The sequence below is a fragment of the Aphelocoma coerulescens genome, chromosome 17 (genome assembly GCF_041296385.1).
Source record: "Aphelocoma coerulescens isolate FSJ_1873_10779 chromosome 17, UR_Acoe_1.0, whole genome shotgun sequence".
Taxonomy (NCBI): domain Eukaryota; kingdom Metazoa; phylum Chordata; class Aves; order Passeriformes; family Corvidae; genus Aphelocoma; species Aphelocoma coerulescens.
In genome coordinates this window covers 9498641-9511445 of record NC_091030.1, presented here as the reverse complement: position 1 = coordinate 9511445, position 12805 = coordinate 9498641, and the positions used below count along the sequence as shown (strand labels likewise).

At 45.5% G+C, this 12805-nt stretch overlaps 2 protein-coding genes across 5 annotated transcripts in view; both read right to left on the bottom strand.

Annotated features, from left to right (window-relative positions):
• RABGAP1 (RAB GTPase activating protein 1) overlaps positions 1–12805 on the bottom strand; it is a 63219-nt gene that overhangs the window by 27735 nt on the left and 22679 nt on the right. For all 4 annotated transcript variants that reach the window (XM_069032041.1, XM_069032042.1, XM_069032040.1 and 1 more), the window contains one exon: positions 10894–11044. In XM_069032041.1, coding sequence (XP_068888142.1) covers positions 10894–11044 — 151 coding nt within the window. The remainder of the gene's footprint in view (positions 1–10893; positions 11045–12805) is intronic.
• GPR21 (G protein-coupled receptor 21) lies at positions 1884–4501 on the bottom strand. The gene is made up of 2 exons (XM_069031785.1): positions 4436–4501; positions 1884–4078 (listed from the first exon to the last, which is right to left on the bottom strand). Exon 2 carries the CDS (start codon positions 3708–3710, stop codon positions 2664–2666), a length of 1047 nt encoding a protein of 348 aa, XP_068887886.1. The 5' UTR covers positions 3711–4078; positions 4436–4501; the 3' UTR covers positions 1884–2663.

Genomic DNA, 12805 nt, shown 5'->3' with positions numbered 1-12805 from the left:
AAAAGCAACAATCTTTGCTTTCCAGCTTCCACTTACACCTGAAACTGCCATTTCTAAGGTTTTAGGCCCCAGCAGATTCTTCTCTTCTGTTGTTTAATCAAATGCTATTTCAATGATACACTGCATCATTTCAAAGACTTGGAAATGTTAGATAAGGTGAAGAGTCAGAAAAAAGCTACTGGGAGTTTACCTGAGAGGCTGTTCCAAAAATACCACACACACACACACTTTGACATGAGAGACTAAAGCCCGTGAATTGTTCCCCAAAGCCCACCTTTGCCATAATACCCACAGACCGCCTGAGAACAACCAGCCATGATGTGCTGTGAGCTTATTATCCCACTTCTTTTACAAATGAGTCACTCCACCCCTGTGCTGCCCCCACGGCTGTCTGTGTCTAACCAAAATTCCGACTGCAAGGGCTCTGCCGAGCAAATCACCCCGGGCGTGTCTGCGAGGATCCAGCACAAGCCCCGGCTCTACGCTCTGCTCTTTGCTACAAAGAGAGCAAGAAACGGCGGCGTGAAGGCAGCAGGGTTTAGACAACCTGTGTTCTTAAAATTTCAGATGAACTGAGGAGGATGTTTACCTTGAGAGGTTTGGACTATGGATGAAATAGCTGGAAGCAGACCAAGATGCCACTTACATGCTTTGCCCCAGGGCCCTCCAAGAGAAGGAGGCAGCAGCAGCAGGGGGCTCTGCCCCATCCTCCCCAGAACAGGTACACACACATCCAGGAGAGGAACTCAAGTGTACCAGTGTGCCATGTCAGGAATGCTTCATCCTGCTGCTCTCTCTCTCCTTCCCCATTTCCTCACTGGCAGCCCCACGAGACCGTACTAGAGCAAATGTGGATGGGCAGCAAGACCAGGCTGTAGCAATCGTGGCATGTGATGGGGCAGAGACAAGCTGGTATCCTCTGGGGCAAGGCATAGAGAGGAGAGGCCAGGGCTCACAGGACAGCAGAGAGGAGGGGGAATTTTGCAGGAGGGACAGGGCAGAGTATTAAAAATACGATCTTGATCTAGAACAACATAGACTTGAAACCAATTAACAAAAACAGAGCCTTCCCTTTGGCCAAGAGAATTACCCCAATTCTAAAAATATCACATTTTTTTCCCCTATCCTTTTTTCATTCCCACTGTGACTAAGAGCACACCAGCTGTACCAGAGGAGCTCAGGGAATTCCCCACTCAGCAACCCAAGGCAGTGACGGGAAGCACAAGGAGGGACATGGAGGGCAGAGGGTCGGGGGCAAAACCTGCTCTCAGAACAGGAGAGACAGAGGGACAGCCCCTCACCAGGGAGAGGGTGACACTACAATCCACCACTACAGGAACACTTGGTTCACTTTCATTTCCACAATGGCATCAGTAAAAAGACAAGGATATTCTTTAGGAAAAACTCAGCAACTTGAGGGCCATTCTGCCTTCTTAACAGCATGACAGTACTCAAAACATTTAATCTAGGCTAGCTTGAACAAGCTCTGGTCAATGAGATTTGGTTTCTCAGATATTGCCTTTGTCTGACCAGTTAGATATGCTTTCGCCAACAGGATTTAGCTCCTGCTATATTTGAACCATCTTTAATCCCATGAAGGCTAAAGAAAAATGTCTCTGATTTAGCTGTGTGCACTTATGAATAACTCAAATACTACAGTTAAATTTACAACATAGTTCCCTTAGCTGTTTAGAAGACAATTGTTTTCTTTCCTTTCCCCTTAAGTTCCAGTATGTAAAATATCAGAAGAATTTAGATTTAAAAAAAAAGGGGGACATGTTATTTTTAAAGTTGTTCTTGAGAAAATTTCCACATAAAAAAACCTGTGGCATTTCTCCACTGGTTTGAGAACAATTTTCACATGTTGGCATCATCCTTGAGTGGCTGCCACAACTCTAGTATCATAAAGCAACACGTATTTCTCTTAGCTTATCAAAACACATTTTATTTAACTGCTAAATTTGGTCTGATCCAAGTTTTTCTTCTTACTTCACAACAAACAGGAAAACGCAGATGCCGCACTCTGATCCAAACATGCATCCTACCATGGGAATGGGGCACGGGAGCCAGATCAGCCCTAAGAGTATGACTGCCCAGATCACATTGCTGCACTCACGGCTCATTAACAGAGTTCACACTGAAATGGTCACATTGTTCACTTCTGTTCTACAAGTCCTGTCTAGGTAGCACTGAAAAACAAATTGTTTGGCCCCTTCTGTTCTGACGCTGGAACGTTGTATCAATATACTTTGGCATATATTAAAAAAATCCCTGTAATATACCATAGACTGTGACATTTCCACTTCAGATCTATCATTTACATGTGAAGCACGAATTTCCAAAGAACCCAGTAAAGCTGTAAGAAAGACTACATTTTGCCGAAGCTCTCAGACACCCACTCCATTCAGTCACACCAGCTGGAGAGGTAAGTGTCAAGATACAGCTTTATTCTTTAAAATGAATGTGGAGGTGAAACTCCACAGCCTCCTCCACAGCAATCATTTTTTAAAGAGAAACCACAACAATATGTGCTCCTGATTCTTCTATGTCAGCAGCATTTCTCAGAAACCTTTTTGCAAATCTGGGTATGTTAAAATCTTATCTAAGTTATTTTGCAATCTACGCAATTGTCCCTGCACTTTCCAGTCCAGCTGACAGGCGTCCTAGACATGACATCCATTGGAAGATCTTTTGCTCCTAGAGGTAGAGGAGTCCTTAGCTACCCTCTGTCTAGCACATGAGGCACAGATGGCCCCCGAGAGACGCTTCAGCCCCTTCTGAAAGACACTGTTGGAGAGACTGTAAATGACACAGTTGCAGAAACTGTTGCTAATGGCAAGCCAAGTGGTCAAGAAGGATGCGACACGGTTACTATAGACATTGGAGCTCTCCAGCAGGAAATAGATGATGTAGGGCAACCACAGGATGTAGAAGACACTGGTGATGCGGAAGAGGACCATGGCATAGCGCTTGTCCGGGCAGGGCTGGGCCTCCCCAGCCTCCCCGTCCTGGGAGCTGAAGCGCACCCGCCGCTCGTTGATCTCCTTGGTGTGCTGCTGGCAGATGCGGAAGATGTTGAAGTAGGTGAAGCAGACGATGAAAGCGGCCGGGGCATAGAGCATCACCACAATGAAGAGGGTGAAATAGGGATCGGTGTTCCAGGAATTGGCGCACCACTGGAACACATCCCCGTGATATCCAGGCTTTCCCCAGTGAAAGGAGGGTAAGAAGACCAGGCAGGAGTAGACCCAAATGGTCAATATGCAGATTCGCAGCCTCCACGGGGTAACCAGCGTGTTGTAGGTCAGCGGCTTCGTGATGGCAATGTATCTGTCAATGCTGATGCAGGCCAGGGAGGCCATGGAGACGCTCTTCAGCACTGATACCACATAACCAAAGATTTGGCAAACCAAGGACTCACTTAAAACAATAGGATAGTGCAGCAGAGACAAAGAAGGCACCAGACAGCTCACGCCCACCAGGAGGTCAGCATACGCCATAGTCTGGATGAAGTAGCTGGTGGTGTGGTGGTTCAGCAGAGGTGCACAGTGAAAGACAAATATCACAATAATGTTGCCCGAAATAATCAGCACCATGAGGAACACAATAATAACCACTTCCAGGAGGCAAAAATTGATGGTCTCCAAATAGCTAATGGCCAGGAGACAGAAGGGCCGGCCACTCTGGTTGCCAACCAAAGAGGAGTTCATCTTGAGCACTGCAGTGATCTCTCTACTTCATGCTCCTGCCTGCTGCCTGCAGCCACTCCAGGCAGCTGCTGTCATTGCGGCTGGTGCTCTGTGTGCAGCAATGTCAAAACCGGAGCTCCGGTCCCCAGGGCTGCTCCAGATGCTGCTGCTGTGCATTGTCTGCAGCACAATTCCCCTTTAAATCCGGCTCCCCGCCGCTGCCGGTGCACCGGGACCCAGCGGCAGGCATGTCAGCAACTTCCCCGGCACAGGGGAGAGGGCTGATACTGATGCCCTCCTGGGTGGGCTGGAGCGCGGAGGAGGAATGAGGGGCTGGGGGAAGAGGGAGAGGAACCTCCACCGAGTCAGGACGAGAGTCCTCCCAAAAGCTGACAGAGAGAAGGGGAAAGTGTTTTACAGAACCGCCTCTCCCCCGCGCTGCCACCTCCGCCGCTCCCCTCCTTCCCCACGCCCTGCTCAGCGCTCCCCGCCGGCCCCGGCTGCAGCCCCGCTCCCTCCCCACGCCCCGCCGGCGGCAGCGGGAGGCGATGCCGCCTCCCCGGAGCCCCGGCAGCCGGGCGGGGGGATGCGCGGCGGGGAGGGCGGGGGTCCAGCCCTTCTCCGCTGGCTCCATTTTGCACGGCGCTTTTGTTCGCCGCCTCTCCCGGCCCCGCCGCCGCCGCCCCGGCCCCGCCGCCGCCCCCCGCCCGGCCGGGGCCAGCCCGGCCCCGCCGCCCCGGCCCTACCTGCGGCGGGGGAACAAAAGCGCGGAGCATCCTCGGGCGGGCGGCGTGTGCTCCGGCCGCGGCGATGCGGAGCCGGGGGCGGGGAGGCGGGAGGAAGGGGAGGGAGGCGGCGGGAGCGCGGGGGAGGGCGCGGCGCAGCGAGGACCCGGCGGGGAGCGGGGCCGCAGCCCCGGCCCCCATCCGCCCGCCCAAGCGCGCAGGGAGCCGGGCAGCGCCGGCCGCAGCCTCGGGAAGGCGGGTCCGCACTCCCGGGGCGCTCGGCCAGGCGGTTCCACGGGCGGCCGGTGGCGGTGGGAGCCTCACCCGGCGCGACCCCGCCGCCCCCGGCAGCGCACGCGGGTCCCAGCCCTGCCCGTCCCCGCGCCGCCGGTGCCGCAGGGACACACACCCAGCGCGCAGCCCGCTCCTCCTCCTGCACCCCTGCACGGCGAGCGCCAACCGTCCATCACCGCCTTGAATTCACGCGGTTCGTCGTCACTTAAAGGCTTTTCCATCCCAGCCCTTTTGGGGAAATACCTAGTGGGGAATAAACGTGCTTTTCCTAGGTATTGTGTGTGTTGCTTAGGAGACACACCTGAAACCAAGGGCAAAGCTGAGAACGATGTCCCACCATTAAATCCAGATGATACTCCAGGTAGGCAGGCACCTCCCTCCATACACACATATATACACAGAACGCAAAGGCATCGCTGTCCCTGACAGTCCCTGGGACATCCGACACCAAAACAGAAAACCCAGCGACATTCCAGCCAGCAAACACGCGAGAGATTCACAGCACAGCACTCGAACTTGTATTCACACCCTAAGTTAATACCACCTCACTATTTAACCAGAAAAAACTCTTTGAAGGCGGAGAGGCATAAAAGGTACAGCTCTTGTTTATTGTTTGTCAAGAGCTTCAACTGACAGGCTGGAAAACACGTTCCCATGGTATGTGGGAGCTCATCCTCTGACCCTGACAGTTCCACCGCCAACGCTTAGGACAGGCCCTTGCTACAGGAATTTGTATTTGAATGGATCAAACCAGTAAAGAGTGAAGCTCTTTGGCAATCAAAATCATTTAGTCAGACATGAAAGTGTGCAACTGGCATCCTTACAAGCCTGAGTCCACACACTGAATTCAACCAATACCAACAAACCCAAGGTTTCGGTTAACCTAAGCTAAACATCGGTCACTCTGCAGAATACCTAATGGGAAATTAATTGAGGCCAAAGGGGTAGATGTCAAAGCAATCAAGATGCAACTCTCAGGTTTTTAGCTAACCGGTAAGTAGAAAAAACATTTCATGATACACTTGTGTTGGCCAAAAGTCTGTGCTGGACAACAGCATGACTTGGCAGATTTTACTCAGTCTTGTACAAATGTTTGAAAACAAAAATTTGGGGTTTCTGCCCTATGTTTAACCCAGAAAAGATCCCTTTACTATTGTCCATCATTTTTTTTACAATTTATGGTGTTTCTACTCATGACGACTGAAGTACTAGAACTGTAGCTAGGAAACATAAACTTTGAATTAAATTTAGGCCAGGGTATTGTGGATTTACAAAAAACAAGCTATGATTGAATTACTGCTGGAGAAATGATCTCCTATCTTTCCAAAGCAGAAAATGATTTACATACCGATTGATTCAAATAGTATTTCTGGATCCTTGGGCACAAAGAGACACATTATAAACATCCCCAAGGAAACAACATACATTAAACTTTCTATCTCATATACATAAAAATGAGGTAGCAATGGAAATACTGAACCCAACCAAAACAACATCTGGTTGTTGAAATTTTTAAACAGAAGCTGCACCATGAAATCAAAAACTCCTCAGTGTTCAGGTTTTTATGAAAAGTTGAATGCCCATAGAGCCGAGGTATTTCTGTAGAAGAGCCACGTCTGTTTTTTCCTTTAACTGACATTCTATTGTTTCTTCGAAGCTGAGAGCAATGACTCCACTCAGTGCTCTTGCCAACTTACTCCTGTTTGCTTGAAACACCCAAACCAGCAGTAGCTCCACCACCTCCTCCGGCCCTTGCCCCAGAAGCCAGCCCAAAGTGGCCCAAGGGTGCAAACTGCACCCGGAAGGTAACTGGGGTACAGTGCCTGCTCCCCCAGCTCTCTGCTCGGGTGCACCACCAGCCCACCACGAGAACCACTCCTAAAGACACCAAAATGTGTGGTTGAGGTGGCTGAGGTCCGTGAGGCTGAAAATACTGCTGGGGAATAGAGACTTCTCCCACTCTACACCATGGTACAGCACCACCTCATCTAAGGCAATGAAAAGTACTCAAGAAATTATTCAAAGTTACAATGAAAACTCTTGGGAAAAGTACTGCTTGTAAAAGATAATTAAACTTTTATCACCATGTGATCAAAACTAATCAAACAAGGGATCTTGAAGTTCAGGCACACTGACAAGGCTACACCATCTCACACTGTGATGCACAGATGCATGGTAGGTTCCATTTCAGTTGATTGTACACAGTCATGGCCCTCTGTACTCCTGAAAATTCAATGTATTCTTTTTAATTTATAGGAACATATGGAAATATGATTGTGATACAAGTGGAAAATAAGTGTTAACCACCCACAGCTAAGGTTCTGTCACATTTTATGCTATCGATGACAACACATTCAGTCAAATAATGGTAGTGACTTTTTAATCTATTTCTTCATTAAAACTACCATCATTTGCACCAAGACAGACGAGTATATTTGGTAGAACATCTGTGTTCTATAATCCTCATTTCATGGAGACAAAAAGGTGGGAAGATGAGAAAGTGGGTAGCAGGAGTCCTGCTATAAGAAAGACTGGAACAAATTAATCCCTTACCAGGCCTGGGATTTCTCCCAGAAATGGTGACCCTGGGGTAACATTCCAGGATACTCCTCCTGACACTGGACTACTATTTTTTATTTTATTTGTGCCACAAGATGTCCCTCTCACGTTGTAATTTTCTTAATATAGTGTATTTATCTGGTACAACAGTTCATGTTTTTTTCCTTTCAACATTACTTCCTCCCACACAGACCTATATCCAAAAGCTTTTTATTTTCTCCTCAATATTGTAAATGTCAGGTTTTTAATGCTGCTATTATGAAGAACTTCTCCACTGAGAGATTCAATAGTTGTGTTAATCCTTTCTAAAATTTGTCTGAGAAGTGGCTGTTGTCTCTTTTGCTTGGTATCATGATTATTTATCTTTTTATCTTTTTTAGCCTGTCTGGCTCGCTTTACACGTTTTCTACTCAATACCATCCACCTATGCCTGTCAAGAACATGCAGTATTTTTCCTGCAGGTGTCCGTTCATACCTGGAGTGAGTCCCCATGTGTCTTCTGCTACCTTTCAGTGGCTGGAAGCCTGAAGATTAACAGCCATAACTGTGATTGCCAAAGTGCTACCAGCGCCAGATGCCTCTCCCAGGGATTGTCTAGATCGTTTTACCTAGAGCTTGCTTTCTGTCCCCAGTAGGGACATGACCTTAATTCACTGGGCTGGCTTTCATCCACACTCCCCACCACCAGCATGGCAATCTGGAGTTGCTAAAAGCTTTATTATTGCACACAGATGGTGTGCAAATTCTCAAAAGTAATTTGTGGAAGCACCACGATGGTGAAACTTCAACCTTCCTGCAATAACAAAAGCAACGAGGACAAAACCCCAGCCAGTGTGTGGCAAAGAAAACCAGAGCAAATAATTAATAAATGCTGTCATGATGACTAGAATACAACGAGCACACCTTGAAGCACATTTTCAATGCCATTTTTAAGTCACGTTCAAGAAGAGAGCTAGACACAGCTCTCCTGCATGGTAGAGCACAACAGGAGGCATTTCCTTTTCAATCCTTCAGTAGCCACAACTCAACAGTAAACAAAAAACTGTCCTTGTAGCAGTTAATTTGCAAAGGAAAGCAAAAACCAGAGACTCCCTGAGCCTGCCCAGGAAAGCGACCACCAGAAGAAATCCTGGGGCACTGCATCCAACATCCTGTGCACAAGGGAAAAAAAAAGCCCTGAAATGGGCCAGAAGGTTTTGAAGCAGCTGTCAACACAGATCCTTATTAATTTGGGACTGTGCTGCCACACAGGGCCATGAAAAGCCTGGCAGAAATCAAATGCAGCTACAGGAATAGAGGTCAACATGAAGAGAGAAAGGGGACTGCATTATGAGCACTCATATGGGTTTCCTGCATCTCCTGCTCACATTCCAGGGTATAGGTTTTACATGGACTCCTTGTGCTCCTGCACTACACCACAGCAGTCATTCTCACACAAACCCCCTTCAAGGCATGGTAATGCAAATAACTGTAGGCTTGCCAGAGAAGAATTGGCATTAGTGACATGCAAAACACAGCAAAGTATTATGAAGATGGTAAAGCAAGGTAATGGACCCTTGTCTTCATATAATTAACTTTTTTTTTCCCCAGGAACATTTACTCCTATGCATTGCTGCATACTGACTGTAACTGAGCTGCTATTTTAAGAGCAGTAAGAATTAGTCACATTAGAACTCCAAAATTATCAAATTTCATGCCTAAGAAAGGCATGAAAACAAAAATTTAAGGCCAAAGTCCAGCCCAGCATTATTATACTCTTGGCATAGACTATATACAAAGGGTCTGCAAACGATACCTTGCTGCACCTTGAATTCATGTTCTCCTCAGCCTCCCAAACAACCCTTGCATTTTCTGCCTGTCCTCCTCTTTAGTACCTCCACGCAGCCACTGGAGAGATAACCCTATTTAAAACCTTACACTTCTTCCACTGCCTGCAGACTGAAGAAATCCCAATTCCCCTGTGAACCAAGCACACCCTCCTGTTCTCAAGCCCCAACCTCTGTCCCTTCTACAGAAACAGTTCCGGCCTGTTTCCATATTTAAGTCACAATAAAACAAACAGCCATAGCACTGGGCTAATATGGCACTTCCAGATTAGGGAAACCTCATTTTCATGTGCTTGAGCTGGCTATGGCAGCATGCTGGTGGATATACTACAGACTCCATGGGACTACAGCAGGGCCTGAAAATGGTCAATCAGGACCCATTCTCTTTAATTTCTTAATTAGTTTCCGTGCTGAATGACCACTGCAGATACAGCCAGTGCTTTTGCTGCAGAACACAGTGTTGGACCAGCCTACTTTCCCTTGTACTTGGACTCCAGAGATGCTTGCAACACATGAGATGCAGGTTACTTTCTTTGTCTCAGCCAAATGAAAACAAGTGGAAAGGTTTCACAGGTTTAAAAATGAAATGTTACACTATCCCCTTCCAGCTGACAAAGATAGTAGCAGAACGTGTCACCAACTGTGCCACAAAGACATTATCTTTTGCATTCTGATACCAAAACACTGAAACAGAGAAACAAGTGAGGCTGACAGCTACTCACCAGGCAATTAAAATAACACAACAGCATAGCTGTGATCACTCCTTGCCAGAGCACTCAACCTCCACATTACTTATATGATTTATTCACCATGAAATCCAAGTTACAGCTCTACAATGCATAAACCAGTATTAAGGAATTCAGATCAAGTTTTTTCTGTATTCACTAAGTATATGAAAATACTTATGGCAGAACATTTTTAGCTGATCTAACATGATTCATTCACATCACGTAGGATCCTTCCTGCATGATTCCAGCAGAAACTGAGTTTAATTTCAGAAGCCCTCTTGCCCTCAGAATAAGGTCTTTAATTGCTCCTTGTGAATCTGTGCCATCAGAATATAGATATACAAAGGCTGATTCACTTGTTTTGCTTTTTAACTGGTGAATAATTAATTTCTGTTATATTTGTACTAATGCTGCATCATGAATAATTTCTAATACAGTCCTTCTAGACTTGCATGTTTGATGAAAGCAATAAAATCCAACGTAGCTATACAGATAATGGTCAAATCCAAATTAACACATCAGTTTTCTGGATAAGAAAGTGACATTTCATTTTGTGACCCATTTGTTACTCAAACTTTGAGAACCACTGAATGATGTCTGTACACATGATTCTTATATCCTTTTCCTACCTTACCGAGATCAGCATTCAAGATGAAAAGTCACAAAACTGCTGTCTAGTGCAAAAACATCCACATTGTTCTGTTTTCTTGCTATCAAAAAAGGCTGCAATTTCTACTAGTGTTGGATTTTTATCATAAACACAGACAATACAACAAGATTCAGCCTCCATTCAGAAAAGCCAAACAAGCAAAGAAAATTCATCTGTCCATTACGAAAGCAATTAATAGGATGCTTATTTTTTACAAACTAACTCAGAACTCGTAAAAAAGCAGCAGTGTAATGCCACCAGCAGCTCTCTGTTAGGGTTTTTGTTGGAGGATTGAATCATGGTCACTCGTTGATACACTCAGGTACACTATGGACCCTCAGGCAGGAGGGCACATACTCGAAGTCACTGTGTTTCCATTCTTTCAGAAATGAGGGGGAAAAGAGCTGAAGAAAGCCATGGTACCTTTGTGATGAGGATCCTGTACTTCTCCACGAGGTGGTCGTTGTTGTGACACCCTGCCAGCAGCTGCCACACCTCCCCCCGCAGCGCCTCGGGGACTCCGCTCCGCACCAGCGCCGACAGCGTCTTGGGCCGCACGCTCAGGTTCAGGTGCCTGCAGAGGGGAGGGCTCAGTTACTGCACCCAGCAGCAACACCCAACCACACACACCCGTGTGGAGCATCACACGTGGCACAACTGCAAGGCAGTCCAGATGTCCAAGTGAAATTCAAGTTTTGAAAAATAAATAACATTTGGAGAACTACTTCCCAAACTATTTTCTCAATTCCCATTAAATTTTTATATATTTTATATATATATTTATATATATATATATATATAAAACATTCAACAAACCAAAACACTCCATCAAATACTAGAGGACAGAGGGCACAATGTGGAAATTCCAAGTTCAAACTACCCCAAAATGAGCAGTTTGCAGAAGCCTACACTGCTCAGCTGCCCACAGCCCAGCAGGCAGATGACCTTCTCGAGGAGGGAGGGAAGGACAGACGAGTCAGACAGAGCTCTAAAAATCACCTCTCATGGTTATCTAACTACATCCCTGCATTAGAGCAGCCTCCACTGCACCAGCCAGCCCCAACTGAACAGCTCTTTCCAGCGAGACCACTGACAGCTCATAAATTACAGCACTGCAAGTTGTAAAAACTAAACCTACATATAATTTATGCACTTACAGCAAGTTAACCTGAACAGCTCATTTGTGGCTTATATATAAAAATCCCCAAAAGACACAGGCCTTAAATCATAGAAATTACCATTTTTCTGCAGTTACTCAAAAACAAACTTCTGGATAGAATGATCAAGAGAACTGACAGACAAAGCCAGACAAAAAAAATGAACTTGTGTCACATCAACTGCATTAAGTTCTTAATAAACTGGCATTTATTAATGTTTGTAGCACTCTAACAGATATGTGGATGGTAATTTTACACAGACTGGGACTCCCTATTGCCTTTCTCCAGTCTACAGTGTTCTGACACAATAACCTAGAGACTAGCAATGCAGACATTTAAATCAGTATTTACTGCACAGAACCCAGGACCATCATGTCCTCCTTCACCCTGCTTTCTCTAAAATAAATCAACTAACTGAAATTTATATAGTAGCTACGTTTATATCAATACACAGTCATACCTATAGACATATATTTATAGAGATATATTTATATTTATATTTATATTTATATTTATATTTATATTTATATTTATATTTATATTTATAGGAGGATGGCTTTTATAATATGTAAGTATATTTATATAAAATACTTCCTATATATAAAATAGTCAACATTTTTGTAAAGGCCTATAAAACTGCTTTGCCTCAATCTCAGATCAGAGGAAGTACAACAGCAGTTCCAATGAAAACAGTCATTGGAACGCTGTAGAATAAAAACTACACACTACTGGGTTCTTCCAAACTATTTTTGAAATGAGAAAATTGTGTGACTCAGCAGTTATGAAACATCAGCCAAATATTCTTTGGTATCATAAAATACCAAATATTTAATTACTATACAAATCTAATTACACAATTCTAAAAAACTAGCATGAAACTACCTGAAGTCTGATTTTTATGATTTTCAATCCTCTTATGTTAAAAGCTGGAGGATCATTGCTTCCAAATATGCGTTTTTAGTTAAGAAGGAAAGCCCTTTAACACATATTAAAGTTGTTGCCAGCATTAGCACAGAAGCATTTCATATCCTCTTAGAGCTGCCAAAACATTTCCAATGGGAGTCAGGTGGCTTAATTATCTCTGAGCCCTTGGAAGAATTACAAAAAAATTCAAGTTGAAAGAAACTTTCTCACAGCAGCAGATGCACAGAGCTCATCTGGGAAAGATGTTTCTCCAA